The following is a 22369-nucleotide window of genomic DNA, read 5'->3' on the forward strand; positions in this document are numbered from 1 at the left end:
CTCATGCATGAAAGGGTTAAACCAATTTAAGGATCATTACTCTTATCTGGGATTATCCTGGCACATACAAAGCAAAAGTTACTTTCTAAACTCACTTTCAGAATATTTTTTGTACCAGAAATGTGGTTTTATTTCATCTTATTTTATTTATAGGTAAATAAACTGGATGGTTCTAAACTGTACTCTTTGCAAAACACACTCATGGTCATTCTTTATTCACACTGTCAAATATAATTATTTATTCATTTATATAAATTTTACCTAACAGGGACAATACTGAAAAAAATTTAATTGATGCAATGTCTACAGGACTTGTAACCTTAGTTGACAGACCTTGCCCCAAGAAACAACACTTATCACAAATATAAAGACTTAAACTACAACAGAATAACATTAGAACAATCATAATTGTGAACATTAAGTCTGGGAGTGTTTAATGTGTTCATGTGCATTTCATTGTTTGATGCAATTTATATTTTAATAATAATTGTTTTCAGTTTTTGCAGACTGTTTTTGTCTGTTCGGTTTATGTTAAACTCTCCAAGCAGAATAGATTCACTGCGATAATTTAACTGTTTCCACAATTCAACTAAATCCTGATTTTTAAAAAAAAGACATATTAAATGGGGGTGGATTATACAAAACTGCCATGTTAGAATTCATCCAACATGATAGGGTTATATTTCATATTACGTAGAAAAGCACTATATAAATCTAATCCATTATTATTATTACTATTATCACTGTAATATGAGGGTTTAACCACACAATAAGTCAAATAAAAAGCAGAAAGTGAAAATTTCCATCCAAATATGCATTACACCTTTTTAGCTAACATCACTCTAACTCATCATGGGTATGGGTATGGTTATGGGTAATATAGGTAAGTATTTTTACTATAGGTAAGATCAGTGACTTGTGTATTTCTGCTGGTACTGGGTGTGTTTATTCAAATATAAACAGAAATAAAAATAAATAAAAAAATAAAAAAAAAAGAGTGCAATGATTTGCAATTTGGAGATGTGTTGCTGTCATCAAAATAAAAATTATCTTTTTTTTCTATCTTATTTTATCTATAATTTTCTCAACTCAAACATTTTTTTTTTTTAAATATTCCATCTAGAATAAAATAGGGGTTTATGAGATTGAGATTTATTGCATGTTTTTATTTACATTTTACACAACATCTCATTTTTTGGAATCAGTTCTAGTACCTGAAGTGTTGATTGAGAATTTTTATTCCCTACACCACCTTTTCTACTTCCCCACGCACAAACAATTTTGTGATATCTTGAAGTTTTTTAATTTTCTGTAGCTTCATAGTCTGGTGTGTGTGTGTGTGTGTGTGTGTGTGTGTGTGTGTGTGTGTGTATGTGTGTGTGTGTGTGTGTGTGTGTGTGTGTGTGTGTGTGTGTGTGTGTGTATGTGTGTGTGTGTGTGTGTGTGTGTGTGTGTGTCTGTGTGTGTTTTAAGTTTTAGAGGATATCAAAATGTAAAACCATCTGTCAGGGCTGGAAACATGCCCCACCCAGCCAAAGTCACACACTGACCTATATTTGTTTGATAAGATCTGGTCTCACTGATTACAAATGAAACATTATAGTACGACACCAATGTAACGGCCTACAAATCATATTCTTCAAATGTATGTAAACATAGAGCAAAATTAACAAAATCCTTTTTTTTTATGTTTTCAGCTAAAATGAAATGTGAAAAATTAGTATCTCCACTAAAACTGTGACTAATATCACAGTGACCCCATTTGTAAATATGACATTTTCCATGTTGTTCTTCCTTTAGTTGTAGTGGAATATTTATTTTTGGATCAAGTTTTAAGGAGGCTTATTCTAGTAATGTATGTTTTCTCTTTTTAAATCTACAGTAGCCTATTTTTTTCTTTCCAAGACATACAATATAACATCCTGTGGCTTCTGTTTTTTGCTTCTTTTCTTTGTTACAACTGACCCTGATCCTGATGTAGGTTATGACAAAGGAACTCACAGTGTGTATTTTGCTCTGACAGAAGGTCAGTGATGTTCTTGCAGGAGTTTGTTTCTGTGCCATCTGTTGTGGACACGTGTGGGTACTTTATGTAAAGGTTGGAGAATTCCTGTTCAAATCATTAGTGAGATACAAGTTGTTTCTCAACATCAAAGATACTTTAGGTCAGTGGTTCCCAACCTTTTTTGGCTTGTGACCCCATTTTAACATCACAAATTTCTGGTGTACCCAGACATTCAAAACAGAGACATTTTTTTTTGCTAAAATTGATTTGTTTTTGATCATGGAATAGTTTGCTATACCATGTTGCAAATAAACGATAATTTTAGATGACATTTAGGCTATATAATGTTTATTATCATGGATGGAGGCAGAAAAGCCAGGTGTAGATTACTGCACAAAGTGAGCATTTTATTTTCCTTGGTCAGGATATGTACAGTCAGTCCAGCTTGGATTTACAAGGCTGACAATTAATACTGAACAAACAAGAACTAAAACTATGAATTATGAAAGAGCTGCAGCATCTTAAACCAACCACGATGAACATTTGAAAGATAAACAGTACCACAGTGCTTCAGTTTCAGGTTCAGAGTTCGTCATGTGTTTTATGTATTGTGATCATCCGTCAACTGACAATATATCTTTTGTTAGTAATTTTATTTTTATCACTTACTAGAAATTTCAGATGACCCCATTTGAATTCCAGGCAACCCCACATGGGGTCGCCACCCCAAGGTTGAAAAACACTGCCTCAGGTCCTTCACAGATCAGACAACAGTCCTTCCTACCAATCAGAGAACATGTAATGGAATAAATGAGTGCACAGGTTGGAACAACCCTACCTACCTTTGATCATCATAATGGATACAAATGAAGGCAGTAATAACAAACTAGCCTCACCTATTCAATGAGCCTACCTCAGACACTGAAGCTGGTGTGCAGTACATATGTACAGTGACAGTAGTATTTAGTAGCTTGGAAATACAAACAAGGAAAATAGTGAAGTACTTCTTGCTTCATTGTATTTTTTTAAGCTTATACTATTGAAATACAAACTCTGTTTCCATCATCAAAACACCTGCTGTTGTTGCACTAAAGTACTGAATGTAAAAATTAAGTAGTGATGCACCAATGTATTGTCTAGTATTGGTATCGCTATGTAAGAGCTTACATCTTACATAGGGACAACGTGATGGTGTTTAGCACTGTCACTTCACAGCAAAAAGGTTTGCATAGTCTGCATGTTCTTCCTGTGTCTGCATGGGTTCCCTGTGTTTACTCCAGCTGCCTCTTACCGTCCAAAGACAGGCATCTCAGTAGGTTAAAAGGTCAAACTAAATCAACCATAGGTGTGAACAGGAGAGTGAATGATGCCCTGGTGACACATCCAGGGTGTACCCCACCTTTGCCCTTAGGCAGTTAGGACAGGCTCCAGTCCCTGTGACCCTCACAAAGATTAACTGGTATGGAAATGAATGAATGACTGTTACGTAAGGCTTTTTCATAAATGTGTGTGTTTTGTCTGTGTTCATTCACAGATAGTGTGATGAAAGGCAGGAGGACTTTTCTGAATTAGCTACTGGTTTATTTTTTAATGAAGATTTCCTTGTTAACCCATGAAGACTCAAACATCCACTGGCAACCAAAACCATCTACTGATGTAAAATGTTTAATAACTTTTGATCCACTAATCCTGTCAATACATGTAAATAACCGGTGTAAAATACAGTCTGTCATCTTTTCATGGTCATCAGATATGACACATTTGGAAGCTCCGTTGTGAACGTGGAAACACCGTCATCTTCTACAACTGACTCACAAGTAAAACCCATGGAGTTGGATCAATGACAGTGAATGGGGACATTTGTTTTAAATTCAGTTATTTATATCTTTGCTGACAAAAGCACTTTTTCTTCAGTTTTCTCTGCCTCTGATACAATAATCCTCAACTTTAATCTGAGCTTTTATAAACATCTAAATGATCAGTAAATGAAATGTAGGAAAATACCTGATTTTCACTGAAGAAATGCAAAGTAAAGAAGATAATATTGTAATAAATGGTTATAAATCAGTGAAGAAAGGTTAAATATAGGGAAATAATTATTTGGAAACTGCCACCAAAGTAGCACTGGGGCTTTATGGGTTAAAGGAGAGATTAGTAATACTCATGTTGCATGTTTTTGGACAGTGGGAGGAAGCCACAGGGAAGATATACACTCCACCCCATGCCACACATCACTAGAATCAAACCCAGGATCTTCTTGTCATGAGGTGACAGTGCTAACCACTGCACCACTGTGCATGTTAAGCAATAGCAAAGAAAAACAAACAAGAAAAAAAAAAAAAAAAAAAAAGGAAAGGAAAGGAAAGGAAAGGAAAGGAAAGGAAAGGAAAGGAAAGGAAAGGAAAGGAAAGGAAAGGAAAGGAAAGGAACATAAATATTGCCATTGGCTATCAGCAATTTTCGATTTTAGTGTCAAAGAAGAATCTTTCTATTGGTACACTCCTATAATAAAAACAAAACAAAACAAAAAATAAGCAGGAAAAAAGGACACAGCTCTTTTCAGTAACTATGAATGAGTCCATTAAAGAAGAGAGTTTCATAGTGTTTCTGTCTTTTACAATTAAATACATATTGTACAAGTGAACCATTTTTTCCATTTGTCAGAATAGGACTGTGAGTAGTTAAAGAGGACAGAGGATCAAGAAGTGGCTAAACTATGGAACAGTGCTGTGGTGAAATTAGATGACGTAACATCCTTGGAATGAAGCTGTTGAGGTTGACAGACCTCTACAGCTACTGAAGCCTCCATAAAACCTATAATGAAATTAGACAATCATTCAAACGGTCACTTACATCACTTTGGAATGCTCTTTCACCAACATTTGTTTTTCTGTCTGTACCAGTCTAGAGTCCACTGTTTAGTACAGATCATCCTGATTATTTTTGTGTAGGAGTTCCTGCTGACAATGACTGCGGGCCTTTACATTGTGGTTGTTCTGGGTCAATCATGAAGGTAAAACAAAAAAATCCTATTTCTTAACAACAACCAAACTCATCTGATTTGTTTCTGATGATAAATGGTACATGGTATGTTGTTGTCAGCACTTCTGCCTTTGTGGATGTTTGCACTTTCTGAGCACTTGTAGTTTCTGTTTTTAATCATCCCAACCCTTTCCTGTTATTTTATCTTATCCATGTCCTCCTAAACTGTTTTCATTTCATTCAAACCTAAAAGCTTTTAACTAAAGTAAATAATGAATAAATGGTCTGATGTAATGTGATATGTACTGTCTGTGATGCTATACCCTATTGTCACTGTTTTACCCAGATTAATATAAAAACGGCCTTCCTGGTTCTTTTAAAGCTTCAGTCATGAGTCATTTCCTCCTGAACAGAGACACCGTGTGAATCAACCAAAAAACACATTAAGAAGAGAAGTATATCTGCTGAGTCATGTCTTAGTGGGTGAATATTTAAGCAATTCACTTTCCCACCCAAAAAAAAGCACAGAACGATTTTTTCCCTCATTTTATTTCCTGTAATAGATGACAAGGCCCGTTGTGCTCATATTTTTGGTGACTGTGGTGTAATAATCCTGTATTAGTCATCTATTAGTCATCACCAGAAGAGGGACATCCCGGCAGCGTGCAGGAGATGAACAACTCCTAAAACTGAAGGAAAAGCTGAAATGAACAGCAAACAGGAATAGAAGACGACTTACGATTTATTTTCTACACAAGATTTAATACAAAACAGCACAAAAATTACTAAAAGAGAAGAAAACAAACACAAACCTTTACCCTGATCCAGTCCAAATTATGTGAATATGTGAATTTGTGTGACACTGCATGTCCAGAGTGAGAACAGGGAAGAGGAAAAAGCAAAATCAGGAACAAAATTAACCAAACGCTTCTAGATACTGGGTACAAACCAGGATGTAAACTCCACAAAGCTGCTAAATACTGAACAGTGTGCAGTCAGCTGCTTTGTACTTCACACTCAGTACTACTATAGGTCAGCTTTTACACATGTGCTTTCACTTGCAGAATGAAACCCTGTATTTTACATTTATGAAGGTCATAAAATCTCATTACACACTGACTCAGTGTTGTTAAATAGTAAAGTAAGGTATAAACTACTTTATGTGGCATTAAGATGTAAAAAAAACAAACAAAAAAAACACTTGTTTCTCAGATCTAAATAAAGTACATCTATCTATCTATCTATCTATCTATCTATCTATCTATCTATCTATCTATCTATCTATCTATCTATCTATCTATCTATCTATCTATCTTACACTCTGATTTGAGACATTCAGCTGACAAAAATATCTTAAAAATATACATTAGTGAAGAGGAATGATCTTACAATACTTTATGTAGTTAAGATGGTACAATTCTAAGTGAAGTTAATTCATGTTGGATTGGCCCCGATCATGTTCTTTGTTTGTATCAGAAGGCTAACTGTTCTTTATAAAAGTGATACAAACAAGACAATAAAAGTCAAATATTATTGTCAAACATTAGAGCATGGGAATTGTAGCTTATTGTTTGCAGTTGATATTTACCTGTAAGCTGCACATTCCACATTCTTATTTGATATCATACCACTTTTTATGTTTTTTCTCATAAGTATAAACAAAAATAAAGCAAAACTCCTATTTTTTTTTTTGTTTTGTTTGTTTGCTTCTACTCTTATTAAAGCCGTCCACAGAACTGCTCCTACAGTACAGGCCTCATTCTAATAAAGATAACTCTGATAAATGAAAATAATGTGTGTTTGGACAACAACATAAATTTAGATTTTTCTTGTATAAGCAACTGAGAAACAAATGCTGTCTATTCCTACTCTTTACTTCTATATTTTACTTCTTTTGCTCCCCTTTTCATGGACACATTTTCTTACCAGTATTAAAGAGGTTTATGTTCAACATTCCTGGCCACAATTCCATGAAAGGAATAGATCGCCTGTCTGATCAGTGAAAGGTTATTGTCAGTCAGCAACCGATGAGCATCAAGGACTGAAAAGAGAGAGTCAGAGAAAAGAGTCAGGTCAAAGAAAACAACCTGCCTCTCAGCATGTCCATATCTCACTTATTCACATATTATGGTCTTTGATTAATTTAAAAAAAAATAAAATAAAACAATAAAAAAACACAGTGAAATTGACTTGTAATGTAAGGGTATGCATGTGAATATTTCCTGGACTGGGAACATGACTTTTTTATAATGTTTACAACCTGACTCTAAGAATAGTATGAAATAACTTTGCTAACTTTAATCCAAATCTACTCATTCACATACAGTATAAATGTGTTGTTAGTGTGACCTTTATGTATCCTTTATACGAGACTGCAAAACTTGGCAAAACAGGCAACTTGTTTTTAATTTTACCTTGCACATATATGTCATGACCTTATTATATCCTTCATATATTGTATATATTAATTCTTTCTGTGGTATAGAGTTGGCCCTTTGTATATTTCAGTTTTTCTTTGTAGTTTTATATATTTTATAAGTATTTTTTCATATACTGTATATTTTAACCCTTTCATGCATGAACAACCTTCGTCAAGATTTTTTTCTAGAGTGTTTTTATTCCTCCTTAGGCATGAAAAAAACAATGTGATTGAGTTTTTTTTTTTCTTTTCATGGAGTTACATAATGTCCATGCATTTAATTTTTGAAATAAAGAAATGTGTTTAAAACCCAATATCAGAAAGTGAGATGAAAACAATGAAATAAAAACATTTTTAATGCAGCTAATCTGATGTTTTCTCACATTTTAACATATTCTAATGCTAGTTATTACTCACTTCATGGAGATAATATGCAAAAAAACTTTTTGTCTGACAAATAACAATTGATTTACACTAAAACATGTTAGTGCAGATCAGGTTTATCAAGAACAGCAAAGTTACAGTAGTGGTCTGAATGTCAGTGTATTGGATGATGCATAAGTGTCCACTGTGCTGGCTGATATGGAACTGAAACAACCAAATCCATGAATATACAAGAGAACAACTCCAGAAGTGTCCACTGGAGTGACCACTGTGCATGAAAGGGTTAAGAAAAAAATTCCTGTGATAGTTTTTATGTACACAGGGCTCCTACAGATTTCTACAAGATAAATTTCAGACCTTTTTAAAACTATTTAGAACAGCTTTTAATGCCCATTTCACTGCCATACTGGCAAAAATTCTTGACTTATAGAATTTAGGAAAATGTATTTATTTACACCAACGCCTCAATTTCCACTGTTCAGAGTCATTTCTCACCCGGCTGCAAAGTTAGCGATATTTAGTTCCTAATTTCAATATAAATGATCAGGTTGGAACAGGTGGAACTCAATAGACTAACGGTACTGTCTTTGGACATTTAACAGACACATTTAAACACAGTACAACCAACAAGTTTATGGAAACATAACTTAAGACCTACCATATCAAATCTAATACCTTTTAAAGACTTTTTTAAGGTATTAAATGCAGATTTGTAAATTCAAGACTTTTAAGACTTTTTAAGACCCCGTGGGAGCCACAGTCTCATTTGGACTTTAAGAGTCTGCAGCTAAACAGCGAAGATTATTCTATTCTATTCTATTCTATTCTATTCTATTCTATTCTATTCTATTCTATTCTATTCTATTCTTTTCTTTTCTTTTCTTATCCAATCTTCCATTCATCCACATACGTTTAATGATTTTGAAGGGCAAACAGTTCACACAAGACTATAAGAAATGTGAAACTTAGCTCCTTTTTCCACTTACATGTTGTTAGCCTCATAGCATAATTGCCCACCTCATACACAAATGGACAAAAATATTGGGACACGTTGAATTCAGGTGTTTCTTCTCCAACAGGTGTGGGATACAAAACAATAATAACAAACGTCATAATATAGTTTTATATTGTGATAACATATTATTCATATTGATGTTTATATGTCAAATCAGCATGAACAGGACATCTTAAAAGTGTTGCTATGATGTGTCCCAATATTTTTGTCCATATAGTTTATAAACATCAATATTTTCTTAAAGTTTAATGTGAGATTTTTCTTCCTAAGTGAGACGTGAAGAAAGTAGATGGTTAGCTGTGGAAGAAAATGCTTATTTAGAGCACGAAAAATATTTTAGATATTTAGAGATAGAACATTTAAAATTAGTCATGGAATAAAAAAAAAAAAAAAAGAAAAATCAATGTTGGGAGAAATTCAGTAAAAACCATCTCTGAGGCATTTTGGAAGCAAAGGTAACAATTTAAACAAAACTATCCAATGCAATGCAATATTTATCACAATATAAAACTATTTTATAACTTCTGTCATTATTGTTTTGTATCCCAGACCCATTAAAAAAAGAAACACCTGAATTCAACGTGTCCCAATACTTTTATCCACATAGTGTATGACTTGGGAAATAATGCTATGACGCTAAGTAATGTAACTTGAGAAAATTTTGCTTAAGTTACATTCAATTAAAATGTATGTGTAGCCTATTAGCTCTGCAGTCAACTGTTCAGATTTATTTTTTTCATCACAGGCATAATTTAAACTGTGTGTCTGTGTATTTGCACCCTGTTATTCATTGCCTAACACACACATGGTTTTTGTTCCAGCTTTGGTTAGTTTGGACCTGGTCACCCTGTTGAATTGTCCTGACCTGACTGCTGGGAGGAATTAATTAGCGTCCTGTCACATGTAGAGTGAAAGAGGAGCCACAGTTCTGCATTTGACGGTGTTCAGCATGCGGAGCTTCACCTGATCCAGGTTTATGACCTCAGCCAAGAAAATGATGTGATCAGGACGGTCTGTCAGAAGGATTACACACAAATGACAGCACTGACTTTGACCCAACATGGAGGGTGGCTAAGGACAAAATCCATGAGTAGTGGAGCAGATGCAGGAATTAATGAGCTCAGTAGCATCAACAGACAGAAAAGAGGAGAAAAAAAAAAGAGGTCATAATTTGTGATTTAATAATATTCTGTAATTCTTATGTGCTTCAAAATAACTTAACTATAACATATAATGTTAAATGAATTTCAGAAGGATACAGCAATTTGTCTGCTACTGATCTTTGTACAGTTCGACAAAATCCTGCGTAGGAAAGGTAGCGTTGTGTGTGTTGACACAATTATTACATCAGCACTGACGTCAAAGACTAACTCAAAGTTTTCTTGATGCGATTTATTGAACCACTGGTCAAATAAGCATCCAAGTTTTCATTATATTGTAAAAGGTGACTGTTTTTCCATAAAGAAAACATACAGATGTTTGTATAATATATATTAATGAAAAATAAGATTAATTTCTCTTGTAATTCAAACTTCAAAACCAGCATTTGTGAAAGTATAACAGAAATGGTTTAACAGCACTATTAATAGTACTTCATCATTTTCCCGTCATTGCCTAAATGAAACTACTGTCCTGTGTTGGTGCATTGAACACAGACAACGTAAAAGGAAAACAAACACTGTCATAAAATAACAAAACATAAAATAACTTAGTTAACTTAACACTAGGCCTCTAAGCTGATGACCTCCTTCACAAGTTTGGAGTTTTAGCAAGTTTTTGAGTTAGCTTGATAATCTCCTAATGAAAAAGCCTGCAATAAAATAATGCATTTAGCTCTTTGGATAACAGTACCTGCTTCAGTGTCACTGTAAAAGTCTCTGTAGCAACAAATTTAAAACATCATGTGCTCCATTTTCAACAGTCTCTTGCCCAGTGTGTCTTGGGTATTTCCACGTGACCTCCATAGTTTGCCATGCAAACTGCACTTTGAAATGTGTCCTCACTTTGAGTCTCCCAGCAGATGGACAATGAGTTCATATGTAGAGAGGACGATGGCCGTGTTGGGGATTTGTCTAATTAGCTGTGGAATGAGTCCTCTATAAAAAGCTGCATAGCCTTCCTCCACAGCGATTAACCTCCCTGTCTGGAAGAAATACTTGTACTTGCTGCCTTCCTCACGCAGCCTTGTCCGAATGACCTCTGTAGAGACACAAGGGGAATTCAATGTTACACAAAGTACAGTTAAAGAAAAAAAAAAACAAAACTAAGGTCGTTACTGAGACAAACAGTGCAGTTAAAGGTTTACCATGTGGGTAGGCTATGCACGATGCACAACCCTTTGAAAAAGCAGCTGCCATCATCAGGCTCAGGAAGTCCGACGCTCCCTTCTCCGCTTCACCATTTCGGGAGGCGAACTGGCTCTTCGCGAGCTGTTTTTTCAGTGTCTCGTAGATGAGGAAGCAGATCATGGTCTCCGAGATTCCAGCGTAGGACGCAGTCAGGCCCCGGTAAAAGCCCCGGATCCCCTCTGTTTTGTAAACATAGCGGGCACACTGCAGTGCGTTCATCTTCTTCTCTCCTCTGGCCCTGAAATGTCAAATGAATCCAACTCATTAGTGCTGAAAACACATTAAGAGTGTGAGTACTGATGATCATTTGTCTCTTTATAGACTTATAATATAAGTGAGTAGACTCAAAAGATAGTCAGTGTAAAAACTTTAATTGACTGGTTCTTTGCTGCTTCTCTAGTCTCAGATATAAATGTTTCTTTACTGGTCAAATTTACACCCTTGTCAAAAAACAAAGTCACATTTCTGGTCAGTAGGAGAAATGCTTTTTAAAAAAACTATTACCAACAGGTTTTTGGATACGAGTAAATACCAAACAGACCATTACAGCCTTGGCCATTCATTGGCAGAGGAAAACTACTTAAAAAATTCTGTGTTTAATCAGTCTACACAACTGCGTGTAAACAGCTACAGTCGCAGAAAAAATTATTAGACCATCAAAAGTCACCAAAAACAATGGTTATGCAATCAAGTACTAACTCCTGTGTGTATCATGTGATTAAAACACAAAGAAAAGAAACCATGGAATGCCTAAAATCACTGTTTTGGCAGTACAATGCCATAGCTGTTGATGTACAAACTTAAATGATTTTGGTTATTATCAAGAAAACCATGGAAAATGGCTAGATATCAGCTCTGAAATTAAATGCATATGAGCTATTTTTGTTGTTATCATTATATTTGTCCAAACAAATGTACATTTAGTTGTACCAGGCATTAAAATGAAAAAGAAACTGAAGAAAACAAGGGTGGTCTAATATTTTTTTCTGTGACTGTATATTAGTATGATATTCAGTTTAATTAGCAATGTAAACAACCTATTAGGAATATTGTCTTTCATGGAATAAGGGAAAACGTTGTGGGTTTCATTTGATTTTCACTTTTTGTTATGTATATTTTTCATTTGTCTTCAGGGACCTGGTGCAGTTTCAAAGAAAAAAATGACAACATTATTTCAATGTTCTATTATGAAACCTTAAAGGAGGTATTAAAAATGTTTCTGTGTGCTGTTAATTTTAGCTCATAGAAACAAAGAGAACAGTAATTGGCCAAAATTTGGGTGACAATGGAATCAGAATTGGTAAACACAATTGTAATTGGTGCATCGATGAAGTGGAGACCTGGACTGAGGCCATTATGTTCTATCTGCAGGACAGGTGTTCTTTATTTAAAGACAGGCTGAACAGACACAGTCCTGTCTCCTCACATGATACTACTGCCCTGCACTTGGTGATGTAAATATAGACTCTTCCTCTGCACGCAGGACACTGCGTCAGCGTTGAGTATTTCTGGCGCTGGGTCACACGCTCACTCACAAACTGCACAAACCAAGGACACTGCTGTAAAATCAGACTCTGCTAAAGGTTTGCAGTAAAGGTCACATCATATGAGGTGCTCACACATCTCACAGATCCCACAGCAAGTCACAATGTTTCACAGTGAAATAAGCCTTAGTGTCTGACATGTCTGCAAAAAAGCATTTGAAACATATATAGTGTACACACTTTTTCTCCAGCTGCATCCTGGTCTTAACCATCCAGATGGGGTTCATCAGAGAGTTGGTAACAAATGCTAAAGAGGAGGGATAAAACAGGAGGGAAAAAACAAAGGCATATTCAGTTTAGGACAGCCTCATGATGTCATTAACCTCTAAGCAATTCAAAAGTAGAACACAAATCTTTCCTTTCCTTTCCTTTCCTTTCCTTTGGGACAACAGCTTTTCCAAATAGCTTGCAATTTACACCACTTATCTTTGTATACCACTTAATGCCTCTTGAATTACACGTCACAATGTTCACTGTCATTGTTTGTCATGTCTGTCACATGTACTGCACAAAGGCCAACATCTGTCCACTCACCTGCCACACCAGCAGAGGACATGTGCACCAGTCCACTGTTAGGAACCAACAACCCATTGAATATCTCTTTAGATTTAGAGTAGGCAGCAAAGTAAATGGCTCTGAAACACAAAAGAACAAACTGGTAAGAGCATTACACAGAATAAGCTGTAAAGATAAACCATACACTGATTAAATATGAAGGCTTTCTCTATAAGTGTGCATAACAGCTGTGTATTTATGTAACTGTATCCAGAGCAGTCTGTTTCCCAGTGCCTGCTCTCTCTGCATGGCTTCTGGAACAAACTAGCCAGCACCAGAATGGGCTGAATAAGCACTGGGCACCACAGATGACCCACTGAGCTGCTGTAAGTGTGAGCCCATCCAAATTGGCCAATGAAGCCGAGGACCAGTGGAATCAGTGAGCAAAAGATCAGGCCGAGACTATTCATTAACCACACTGAAAATACATATAACCCATGGCCCTTTTCAATCAACAGACTCAAAGTCTGATCAATATTCTTTGACAAATGTCTGATGAGTATTCATTTTATGGTTATTGTGTTACAACCATTCAATTATTACCTAAGAAGGTAACACATTCAACTCATAGGACAGGGGCCAGTGACAGCTACCTTAAATTTTGAAGCAGACCAATATTCAAAAAATCAATAAATAAAAATAAAAAATGTGGCAGAGCTTAGAGATATGCCTACATTTCTTCAATATTACCAGTACCACTAAATCCAAAAAAGGAAGAAAACACAGATTATAAATTTGTGATTGGTTTGTGGTTTAATAATATTGTGGCACCAGAAGAAGAGTAAACTGCTGATGTCTTCTAGTTCACTTTGCGTTTACTGTATTATGATTATTCATTTTATGGTTACTGTAGTAGGATTTATTGATGCAGATCAGGAGTCACCTACCCCGAACCTCGAGAGCTACTATCCTGCATGTTTTAGATGTTTTCCACTTCCCGCACACCTGACGGTCATTACCAGGCTAATGCAGAACTTGATGATAGGTTTATCATTTCAATCAGGTGTGTTGGAAGAGGGATACATATCGAGGACTCTGGATACATCTAAAACATGCAGGATAGTAGCTCTCGAGGACTAGGGTAGGTGACCCCTGGTGTAGATCATACATTGATTTGCAACACATCTGTCATATGAAAGTAGGACAAAAGTACTGACCATTCATAGACACTAAAAATAGAGCAAAGGTTACTGAAAATAAAATTTTAAAAGAAGAGGAAACAGAGATTGAGCTCTTGCAGGGATACAGTACTACAGGTTTCAACGATTCATTATGAACATACATGACCATTTTCATATCAATAATGGCAAAACAAACAAAGGATTTGAAAGAAGTCCCACATTTACAAATTCATTTCTTCATTTAATTTTATCATTGTTTTTTCCACAATTTGTTAAAGTTGTGTTGCACAGTTTGCATTTATGGTTATTGTGTCCATGCTGCTTTTGCTTTGCTATAGCTCCATAATAAAAAAAAATTAAATAAATTCCCAAAGACACATATTAAAGTGAGACAAAAGTTAGCTCATTATCCTGACTTGGTCTAAAGTCACGTTTCATATAATATTGTAAACTAGAATAGTTAAACTTCAATCACAGTTGGCCTTAAGTATACTTCCTTATTGTTCTATTTTTTGTTTGCTTTAGTAAATGTTTAAGCACATACTCTTCAGGCTAAATATGTTTACAGACACTGATGATTCACTCAGGTCTGTATTGCAAAAGGACTCAAATGTTGTTGCTGTGACAACAGCTTCCTGTTTATAAACCCAGAGAAGCTTTCAGCCATTAACATACAAAATGTAAACATAGACTCCTCATTTATTTTTCCTTTGCTTAGTATCTGTGTTGTCATACTCTCGGAGGTGTCCTCGTGCAGAATAACAACCAAATCCACTGAGAAATTAGCTCTGCTTCACCCTATAGGTGCCTTGGCTCTGTTTACTGCAACGAACCAAACATGCCTTATCATGTTTTATGACCAATGTGTACATCAGCTGATAGATATTTTAAGAAACAAGATTAGATGACATCAACATTGGACTTTGTTACATCAAAGTTAAGTGGGGAAAGATGGTGGGAAATGTGTATGATACAAATGAGGCTACTGTACCTCGAAGGGGCTACACCAACAAGATTTGGCCCCAGGCCTCGGAAAAGTGATCTTGGTCCCTCTTTTTCAAGAATTGATCTGAAATACAATAAAAAACAATGAGATATTAAACACTTTTTTTTTTACCATGCTTTATTAGAATGCACTACTGTGTACAAACACAACATTAAGTTACTGGCACATTATGACAAATAGCTGACGCAAATGGAAATTGTTTCACATTGTTTTTTTTCCAAAAATTCCTGCATATTTTTCTAAACTCCACCCAGTATAGAATGACAAGTCACTTTCATATGAATAGGGGGTCAGTGAGTTTTCATGAGATGCCGGATTTGATGTGGTGCATCCACACCAACCCCGACTGTGCATGAATGGTCATAACCTCTCACTCTTCTGCCAGAACAGGGGACTGCAGTAGGGGTCTTGAGAAGCCAAAACACAAGATTCATCTGGCTAAATAATTTGACCTGGGTGAACTTTCAGTGTAACTCACATAATCAGGCTTAATGCCACACGTACACATCACTGTAACATGACTTTCTAAGGAAATGTACTCCGCTAAGAATAATTGCAACACAAGTCAAAACTACCCTGATAAGCCTCCTCTAACCTGTATATCTCTGCTCTTTATTTACATCTGCGAAGCCTTTAAATTTGTACATTGGTTTCTTAAATCATTGCATTTATTTCTCATTAGCACCTGAAAGGACCAAAAGACAATGTATTACTAGATTCATGGTTTTTGTTTGAGATACAGCTCTTCAGCAAATAATATGGTAGCTCCCAGTGGAACTCACGCCATGCGTCATATCATCTCTATTCAGAGCTGTTTTTGTACAAAGTGTTCATTCTGAATCCATTTCCCATAGTAGTACATGGCGAATTACAGTAGCCACAACCCCACTGTTACTTAACTCTTTAAAGGGCACAACCCTCACTCGCCACATGACTTTCAAGTTTGCTTCAAGTTAAGAAAAGGGGAGTGGGGGTAGAAAGTGAAGAGATCTGCTTCTGTAACACAAAACTTGTCTCTAGAACAGAGCTCCCGCTGTCAAAGTATGCGTCTCCCTCACAAGATATCTTTACAAACAAAGATAAGTGTTACAAACATAATGAGGACCTCTTTTCAGGTCAGATTAGTTCAAATACCCGGTTTCAATGGCTTTAGTATCTTTTATTACACCTTTAATTTATAGATACACTGAGGAGTCAAATTAAAAAAAAAACTATACAAACACTGAGTTAGAATATATATTTAGGCAGTCTAAAATTCCTTTGGCAATGAACATTTAAAGCTTGCAGCATTAGCAGGCACCAGTCTAGACCGGTTCAGATGTGCCCCCCAGTCTTCAGGTGTAAGGTAACACTTTAAGTCTCGGGTTAAAACCTCCACTCGTTCTTTTATGCTTACTAGGACTTCCTCTAATCTTCCCAACATGATGCAGGCTCATAAACAGACTACTTTCATGAAGGCCTGAAAACCTGTTACATGCATTTCTTGAAGCCCACTGGTAAAGCATGCTTTGTGACACCAAAAAACAGATGTTTGAGGACAGTAAACGTAAGTAGGACACTGTGTACTTAATCCCTCACTTTATGTAAGACAGGATTACTGGGATTCAATTTAAGACTACGAAAGCAGAGAGCAAATGACAAGTTCTGCAAAATATTTCCCTCAACTACATCACGGCATCCACACAGTACTGTAAATTTTACAAAGGTGCCACAAAACAAGTCATTTTGAAAGTTTCAGAACAATGAGGCCATCAAACATGCCTAAACAAAGTAGTATTCCCATACTACTAAGGATTACACAAATATGCAACTCCAAAAGTCAATACTAAACAGACATTCTAGTCTCTGTATACTAACCCTGATAACCTACGATGTGGGACCAGCTGGGTGTCAGAACATCTTGTACCTTTATTTGCATGTACAAAAATACAGAATGCCTCAGGGGGCAAATTATACCTCAGCACTATTATGGCTACAAACAATTACACCTGAATCACCTACACAGTTGTAGAACCATCCGGCTGCAATTATTTGATTTAGTCACTGTTATTACAATGTTTACACCTGTACAAAATCAGCTGAACGAAACTCAAAGGAACATCATATTTACATTGCAGTTGGTGTATTGGTTCTTCTGCTTTCTGTGGTTTAATGGTTCTGAAGGAAGACTAGATGTTATCTCAAAATGCGTACCTTCTAAGTTGTTAAAGCAACTTTTTTTTGTAAATCAAAGAGGACATGAATATTATTTAGATTTTTACTGGATGTCACTGTCAGTAATTACATCATATATTTCAGAAACAGGCTTTGTATATGCAAGTAATTATTTATGCCACATCTGCCATGTAGAATTTTCACATAGAAAGTGAAATGCCATTTAACAGTTCCAATGTTCAATGGCTCTGCTTCTTCATAAGTTGTATTGTATGAGCAATATTAAAATAATCCTTCCAATAACATAAACATAGACATCTTACCGTAGGACCTGCAGGAGACCAGGTGTAACAGTCCCTGGTCGAATAACCCCAGTACCACTGAGGGTGCCCAACTGGACCTGGAAGACGGGACGGGTAAGGGTAAGGCCAGACGACTGCAACCGAGTCTTCAAAACCTCCAGAGGGCAGGTCACGATGGCTCCCACTGTACCACTACATCTATAGATATCACAGAAAAAAAATACAATATTGTGTTTAAGAACAATGTTCATGTACATCTGCAGACAAAGGGTACCTGTTGATCATTATCTGCAAGCCCTGTTAACTGAAACAAAAACAGGCTCCTATAACGTTACTGCTATCAGGTTTGACAAAGAGACTGTTATTCTAAAACAGAGCTGCAGAGATCCTGACCAAGTAGCATGGACAATTATGGTCAAAGATCAGTCTCTTGTTCTGCAGTGGAAACCCCTTTGATATATACCAACTCATCTGTTACAGAATGTTCCTTGCACAGACACAGTAACTGCATTTGGTGAGACTTGTTTTCCTGAGGATATCAAAACAAATTCATTCATTGAGTGCTATCATCTTTACTAGTGCATACCTATTAAAAGTGTTTAACCTTGTCAGTGACTAGCTTAGAAGTCTAGAACAGATTAGACTAAGCCTCTGTACTGTCTAATGTCTGAAGGGCAGAGTCAAACATATTAACATCATTAACACCTGACCTAATTGTCTGCTCAATGACCACTGGTCACCTCTCCAATCCCTGTTTCATTGAACTTGTACACAGGTGCACAGAAATCACACATTAACCACACTGTGGAACCCAATTTGACAAACAAAGCACATGCAACCATGTTGAAATAGTTGGGAGTGAGGAAGTTCTTATGGTCATCAGGTTCAGCAATGTATGTAAAAGTGCAAGAGGATACATAAGGAACTGTAATGTGATCTTTAATATGCACTGCTTCCAAATCATTTAAGCCATGGCATATTCTAGTGAAATTTTTTGATGTGACTATATTTGTTGAATAAGTGAAACGATAGAAAAAAAAAAACTGTATTATTGTGCTACAAAAATAACACTACACTGCAATATTTTTCCTCATTTCTGACTGAATATACTGACAAATATATTATGACATAGATGATGTAAGATGGTAGCTACGTCATTGACTCCTATAGTTTCCTCATAACTAGCATAGCATACTTAAGAGGGCGACGTAATGAGAACAAACCCCATGTATTTGGATAAAAGGGTAAAATGGCGTCATATTTAAAAAAGCTACACAAATGTGACCTACCGATTAACACGGTGTCAACCTTGAAGAAACTATAACACAAGGTGACAAGTAATTTATAGTGTTCGAACAGGATACTTATGTCAGGTGGTTCAGTTACGTTGAGCTGTGGGCGATGGGAAATTACAGCTATGTCTTACATAACATGAAGGACATATAGCTAGCTTAAAGGCTAATGACTCTTGAGACTGCGCCACGTCCAGCTATTATGCTGACCGAGACCAGCTTTCCTCTGGTACAAAGTGAAGAGTTGTACATTAGACCCCCCCATTTCTAATAAAACAAAATTTTGTAACTTTTCAATGAAATACAACGATACATATGAACGTAATGCGATCGCTACTAAAACTAGCTATAGCACGCTACGTATGTATGGTGAAATACGATACAAGACCGGCTGAGTATTGTCTATGAAAACAGTGGCTAGCCGTTAGGTCATTAACTTTGGATGTAAAACGGGTTAACACAAGCGTTTGCCCCTATTCCAACAAGTCAGTCAACACATATCGACACACGAAGAAAAGACCATGATATAAGAGAATTACCGCTATCGCTAACGAACACTACATGCAATCAAACGGAGCTAACACGAGTTAGCTTACGTCCTGTGAAATCTAGTTAGCTTCGCAGCTTCCAGTTCAAGAGTTAATGCTAACTTTGGTGATTATCTTTAACACAGGGTGACTAAAAGTGTGTTTGTAGATGTACTTTTATTACACTCATCATCCGGATATATGCTAGAACATAAATGTTACTCACCCCCCAGCGAACAGATGTAGCAGTGTGTCTTTCTGTGCCATCTTCTGTCCGGTTTCAGGCAGCAGCCACCATATTTTAACAGTAAATGTGTTAAAATAAGTCGCAGACAAAAGCGTTCAGTGCCGGTGCTATCTGTTCCGGCTCATGTATCCATGTACCGGCTCAGTTGGCGGAGCTGTCAGGGAGGACGGAGCAGTGTGGAGGGGTGACCTGAAGATCAGCCCGCATTGACGTCAGGTGGGCTGGACGGGGGTGTTGTCTGTGACGTGGGAACATGTGCTCACGACTCGTCTCCTTGTGCCTTTGGCCTTTTCCATATTTACAAGTCGTTTCACAATTATTGGCGGCAACGATGATCCAAAAACAAGCAGAGGGCAACTCTCTGAACCCCTGATAGTGACTTGACCTGTACTGTTTACAGAAAAAGACAAAAAAACAAAATGTCTGGCTTTTAAATAATTGATAAATAACAGTACAGTTTGCAGAGGAAATTAAATAAAGGTCTGGTAACCCTATCTGTGTGCAACGCACCGTCCATTCTATAAAGCATTCATGCTGTAATTTACCCTGTTTTCAGCTTAAATATTGATTATTTATTTGGGAATCTTTGTGTTTATTATTGAGTTTCATTCACATTTTTTCCATAAATGGCTCAGTGCGACATTGGACTAATCAGTGATGAACTGATGTCATAAATGTACAGCGTAATAGAAAAACAACAACCACAGTGTAATGCATAGATACTTATTTTGGGGCAAATAAAAGCATAAGCCCAAATGATGACAAATAGGCACAATGTAAATATGAAAGTAATGTTTAATTTTAATTCTATATTTATATAAATGCCAAATTTCTTATTTTTCTCTCTGTAATTAATTTTTCAAACATTTGTGGTTTCTCTACAGGGTGGGGAAGCAAAATTTACAATATTTTGAGGCAGGGATTGAAAGACAGTGTATGACCAATTACTTTATTGAAAGTCATGAGAATTTATTTGCCACAAGAAAATTTACATAATAGAAGATGTTTTTATTCTATGTGTCCTCCTTCTTTCTCAATAACTGCCTTCACACGCTTCCTGAAACTTGCACAAGTGTTCCTCAAATATTCGGGTGACGACTTCTCCCATTCTTCTTTAATAGTATCTTCCAGACTTTCTCGTAATAGTTTTGCTCATAGTCATTCTCTTCTTTACATTATAAACAGTCTTTATGGACACTCCAACTATTTTTGAAATCTCCTTTGGTGTGACGAGTGCATTCAGCAAATCACACACTCTTTGACGTTTGCTTTCCTGATTACTCATATGGGCAAAAGTTTCTGAAAAGGTATGGATAATAGTGTTATGTATGATTATGACAACAATATATGTTTGGTTTCAAAACAATTGACGTAGTGCCTGCTGAGAAAAAACAACTAAATGTTCATTGTAAATTTTGCTTCCCCACCCTGTACCTGTCTCTTTCTGTGCACTTGCTTGTTATAACAAGTATGTTGCTGCTGTTAACTGTGAAATTTCCCTACGGTGGGATAAATAAAGTCATAGCTTTAACTTAACCATATCTTATCTAAGGTATCAAGTAATGTACAAAGATCCCTCAGCCTACAATGAGTCGAGGAGGCTTTCAAGAGGAATGAGAAGAGTGGAAGTATTTGGGACATCTTGTTTTCATGTCTGTCCAGACCAGGTGTCATAAATCAGACAGACCCTTCTCAGTTTACAAGACACTAAAAAAAGCTGCAGTCAGCCAAACTGAGGCAAAAACAATGCAGTACAATAGAATGAATGTTATCCTTTATGATCACTAACACTCTGAGAGGTAACTGCAGTTTGATTACTTATATTCTGTAATCACTGCAGTAGTTACTCCCCAACACTGTCGATTCATAACAGAATGAAAAGAGAATGCATTGTCTTTTTTAAGTAGCAACTGCAACCTCTATCTGTTCATAACTGTTCATAATAAGACTCAGACTCAGCTTTATTGTCATTCAATCAGTAGTACATGATAGAACAAAATATACTGTAGTTAGACTGGGGCTCAGTGTTTGTAGCAAGAGAGAAGATAAAAGGATTAAATCTAAAATAAAATATATAAAAGCTAAATAGAATAGAATAAAAAGTACCATAAAATTCACTAAATAAATAAATAACTTCTAAATATGTACAAAAAGATTGTGAGAGTGTAAACATATCCTGCAAAAGCCATCACATGCCCCAACTGATTATCTAATAGTACAGGGTATTTGTAGCCAAGTTTTTTTTTTTTTTTTTTTTATCTACCTATAGCCCTGTTATTGTGATAAGGAGTGGAATTATTGAGATAAACACACAAGAAAAACAACATCTCCAACAGGACATGGTGTAACAGCCTTGGTTTAGTTGGACATATATGACACAATAGGTGTTTATTATGAGGGTATCATGACCTTTAACAACAGGCATGTGCAGATGGTGTCACCCTCAGGAGATCTCTGCACAGGAAGAA

At 36.1% G+C, this 22369-nt stretch overlaps 1 protein-coding gene across 1 annotated transcript; it reads right to left on the reverse strand.

The window, feature by feature from the left end:
- Positions 1 to 10173: 10173 nt before the first annotated feature.
- On the reverse strand, positions 10174 to 20092 carry slc25a33 (solute carrier family 25 member 33). Its single transcript, XM_030139458.1, has 7 exons — positions 19881 to 20092; positions 17857 to 18033; positions 15365 to 15442; positions 13232 to 13332; positions 12878 to 12944; positions 11111 to 11391; positions 10174 to 11004 (listed from the first exon to the last, which is right to left on the reverse strand). Exons 1-7 carry the CDS (start codon positions 19919 to 19921, stop codon positions 10805 to 10807), a joined length of 945 nt encoding a protein of 314 aa, XP_029995318.1. The 5' UTR covers positions 19922 to 20092; the 3' UTR covers positions 10174 to 10804.
- Positions 20093 to 22369: the final 2277 nt, after the last annotated feature.

This window comes from Sphaeramia orbicularis, chromosome 7, assembly GCF_902148855.1.
Source record: "Sphaeramia orbicularis chromosome 7, fSphaOr1.1, whole genome shotgun sequence".
In the NCBI taxonomy this organism is placed as follows: domain Eukaryota; kingdom Metazoa; phylum Chordata; class Actinopteri; order Kurtiformes; family Apogonidae; genus Sphaeramia; species Sphaeramia orbicularis.